General features: G+C 45.4%; 1 protein-coding gene across 4 annotated transcripts in view; it reads left to right on the top strand.

Moving 5' to 3' along the window:
- Window positions 1-2,717, top strand: part of grid2ipb (glutamate receptor, ionotropic, delta 2 (Grid2) interacting protein, b) — a 40,689-nt gene that overhangs the window by 28,806 nt on the left and 9,166 nt on the right. For all 4 annotated transcript variants that reach the window (XM_046069282.1, XM_046069280.1, XM_046069281.1 and 1 more), the window contains 3 exons: window positions 1,012-1,773; window positions 1,921-2,073; window positions 2,484-2,571. In XM_046069282.1, the coding sequence (XP_045925238.1) occupies window positions 1,012-1,773; window positions 1,921-2,073; window positions 2,484-2,571 (1,003 nt within the window). The remainder of the gene's footprint in view (window positions 1-1,011; window positions 1,774-1,920; window positions 2,074-2,483; window positions 2,572-2,717) is intronic.

Genomic DNA, 2,717 nt, shown 5'->3' with positions numbered 1-2,717 from the left:
GTTCATGTAAGTTCTCATGAGGCTAGGAATAATATGGATAATAATTATTATTTCAATTTAAAATTTAAAGGTGCTATATATATATGCTATTTTTACCTCCAAATAAGTCATTTTAAATTGTGAATTGTAATATCTTACTATAATTGCTGTAAACAAGTGAGATTGGGAATAAAGTGATGGCCAGTCTGACCCAGTTGCACATATTTTACAATGCAGTGTAGAAGCAAGTAGTGACTGTAATGGTCTTGTTTGTTTGTGGTAAATAATACTAATGTCTCTCAGTTAATGTCGTACTACTTTTTTTGATGCTAAAATGTGACATTATTTACAGACAATCCTGCTGTTGTGCATTTGCTTGTTATTATCAAATAATAAGCAAATTCACATTTGACTGAAGTCATTACGTTGTAGTGTTGCATGTTTACATTAGAGCAGCTCTAATGTACGCTACAATGAACACTTGTGTCACATGAACAGATATATCAAGGTGGTTGTCATGGTTTCAGAAGAAGAGGGGTGCCTGTAAGTAAAACATGATACTCGGTTATACAGTAGAGTCTAATTTTTTCTGCCTATTTCTGACTAGCAATCTAAGGTTCTAATGAGGTGCTGGCTGAAGTAAATCATGTTTTTGTCAGGAATCGGGGGGGCAGCATGTTGTGCATAATTCACATATTTTTAAAACTGAGCATTTAAGTATTGTTTTCAGTATTTTGCAGTCAACTTTACACCTTTTGTCAATATACAGTCTGGAGTGCTGATAATATTTAAGTGCATGTGTTTTAAAATGATTGTTATAATTTTGTTGCTTTTTATGGCTTTTCTGCCCCATAAGTAGGTAAAAAGAAAAAGAAAGATTGCAGATTCATAAGCAAGAGCATAAAACTAAAAAGAGTCACAATGCATTTTTGCATCTTTAGATTTTTAATTCAAGTCAGATGTATGTTAAGAGTATGTGGAGGTGAAAGTTGTGATTTGAATGTCTGATGGCGCACCTCTCCTCCCCCCCAGATGAGTTTCCAGGAGGATCAGGACCTGGGCTTCATGCCTCGGCAGCTTAGCAGTGGCAGCAGTGAGGATCACAGCAGCAGCGACGAGGCCTCTTCTCCGTGCTACTCCTCAGGCTCTGAACCCATCCCACCACCTCCCACTCAGAGCCCCCCTCCTCCCCCGCCTTTCCAGGCTCTAATACCACCTCCTGTCCAGTTCACTGACCCCCTGCCGCCAGTCCGCTTCTCCCCTGAGCATGTCCCGCGCAGCCGGATGCCCTTCCAGCCGCACCACCCCATCATCCCTCCTCCCCCGCCCCCTCTCAGAACCCTCCTGTCCAGCCGCTCTCCTCTACACAAAGGGCTCCCCACCAGAGAAGAAGCAGAGAAAACTCACCACCGCTTCCAGGCCACCTCCACCCGCCTCTCGCACGGCCACACCACCCTGGGTTCCTCCACCCTACGCTCCTCCCAGCCATCCCGCCCTAGCTACCTCCCCCGGCAGCTTAGCCAGCCCCAGCCTATCCAGCAGCCGTCCCCGCAGCCGTCCCCTCAGCCGCTGAGACCGAGCCAGCTCGTCCTCCAGAGGCACCACCAGCTCCACCACCAACACAGCTACCAGGGCCCGCTGCCGCCATCCCTCCAGGATCACAGCCTGTCCCAGTGTCACAGCCAAGGCCCCGCCGGCTCCTCGCTGCTCTCCAAGCCTCCAGCTTCTCACTCCACCCTCCCCACTCACACTAAAACCTATGAAACCCCACGGCAAGAGCACCAATCTCAACAGGTAACATCTGTTTCTTCGTTCTTTTTGTATCTTGACACAAATGAGTTATCTTGTGAACATGTACTATGCAAGAATGATGCTTACTGCTGAAAATATCTTATAAATTTTAAAAGAGAGTTCTTTTTTTTTTTTCTTTTTATCTCTTAGGCACCGCCGCCGCCACCTCCACCCCTGCCCCCACCCTGCGACCCTCCTCCACTGCCCAAGCCGGGCCACCACGCCTCGGACACCAACCACATGAGTGTGAAGAGGCTGCGTTGGGAGCAGGTGGAGAACTCCGAGGGAACCATATGGGGTCAGGTGAGCAGTGAACTCTTACTCTGTTACATTAGTCTTGGATAAAGTAGCACAACTATGTCAGAAGAATCGAGTATTTTGCATACAGTAAATAGAGCAAAAAATCACTTGACTTGTGAATCTTCCCACTTTGGCTGTGAACTTTCTCACTCCTCCAACACGTCTCTTCCCATATTTGGAAAGACCTACTCATCTGCTCTGTTGTGTCTCTGATGAGTCATAGAAGCATCGAAGCTAAAATCTTGTTTTTGTAAGCAGAACACACAGTGGATCTCATCTACTCATATCTAATGTTGGACTGCTTTGCAACCTTATCTGTGTAAATAAAAATATTTCTAGACAGCTACTTCTAGGTTACAAACCCATGACTGTGTCTTTTGGAGAGTACAGAGTATGCCCTTGTCTATGTTTAGCTCGGGGAGGATACAGACTATGACAAGCTCACTGACATGGTGAAGTTCATGGACCTTGATCTGCACTTTGGGACTCAACGGAGATCCAGTAAGTTGTTGTGTACTTGTGATCAGCCTCCACCATGCTGCATCGTCACATCTTTATTTACATCATGCTTAACGTCATACAGTGATACTACATCTGGTGAATTATCAGAGGGCAAGTTAACAGTAAAAGTGAATGTATGTGTTTAT

Source organism: Micropterus dolomieu, linkage group LG14 (assembly GCF_021292245.1).
Source record: "Micropterus dolomieu isolate WLL.071019.BEF.003 ecotype Adirondacks linkage group LG14, ASM2129224v1, whole genome shotgun sequence".
NCBI lineage: Eukaryota > Metazoa > Chordata > Actinopteri > Centrarchiformes > Centrarchidae > Micropterus > Micropterus dolomieu.
This window is presented reverse-complemented; position numbering and strand designations above follow the sequence as displayed.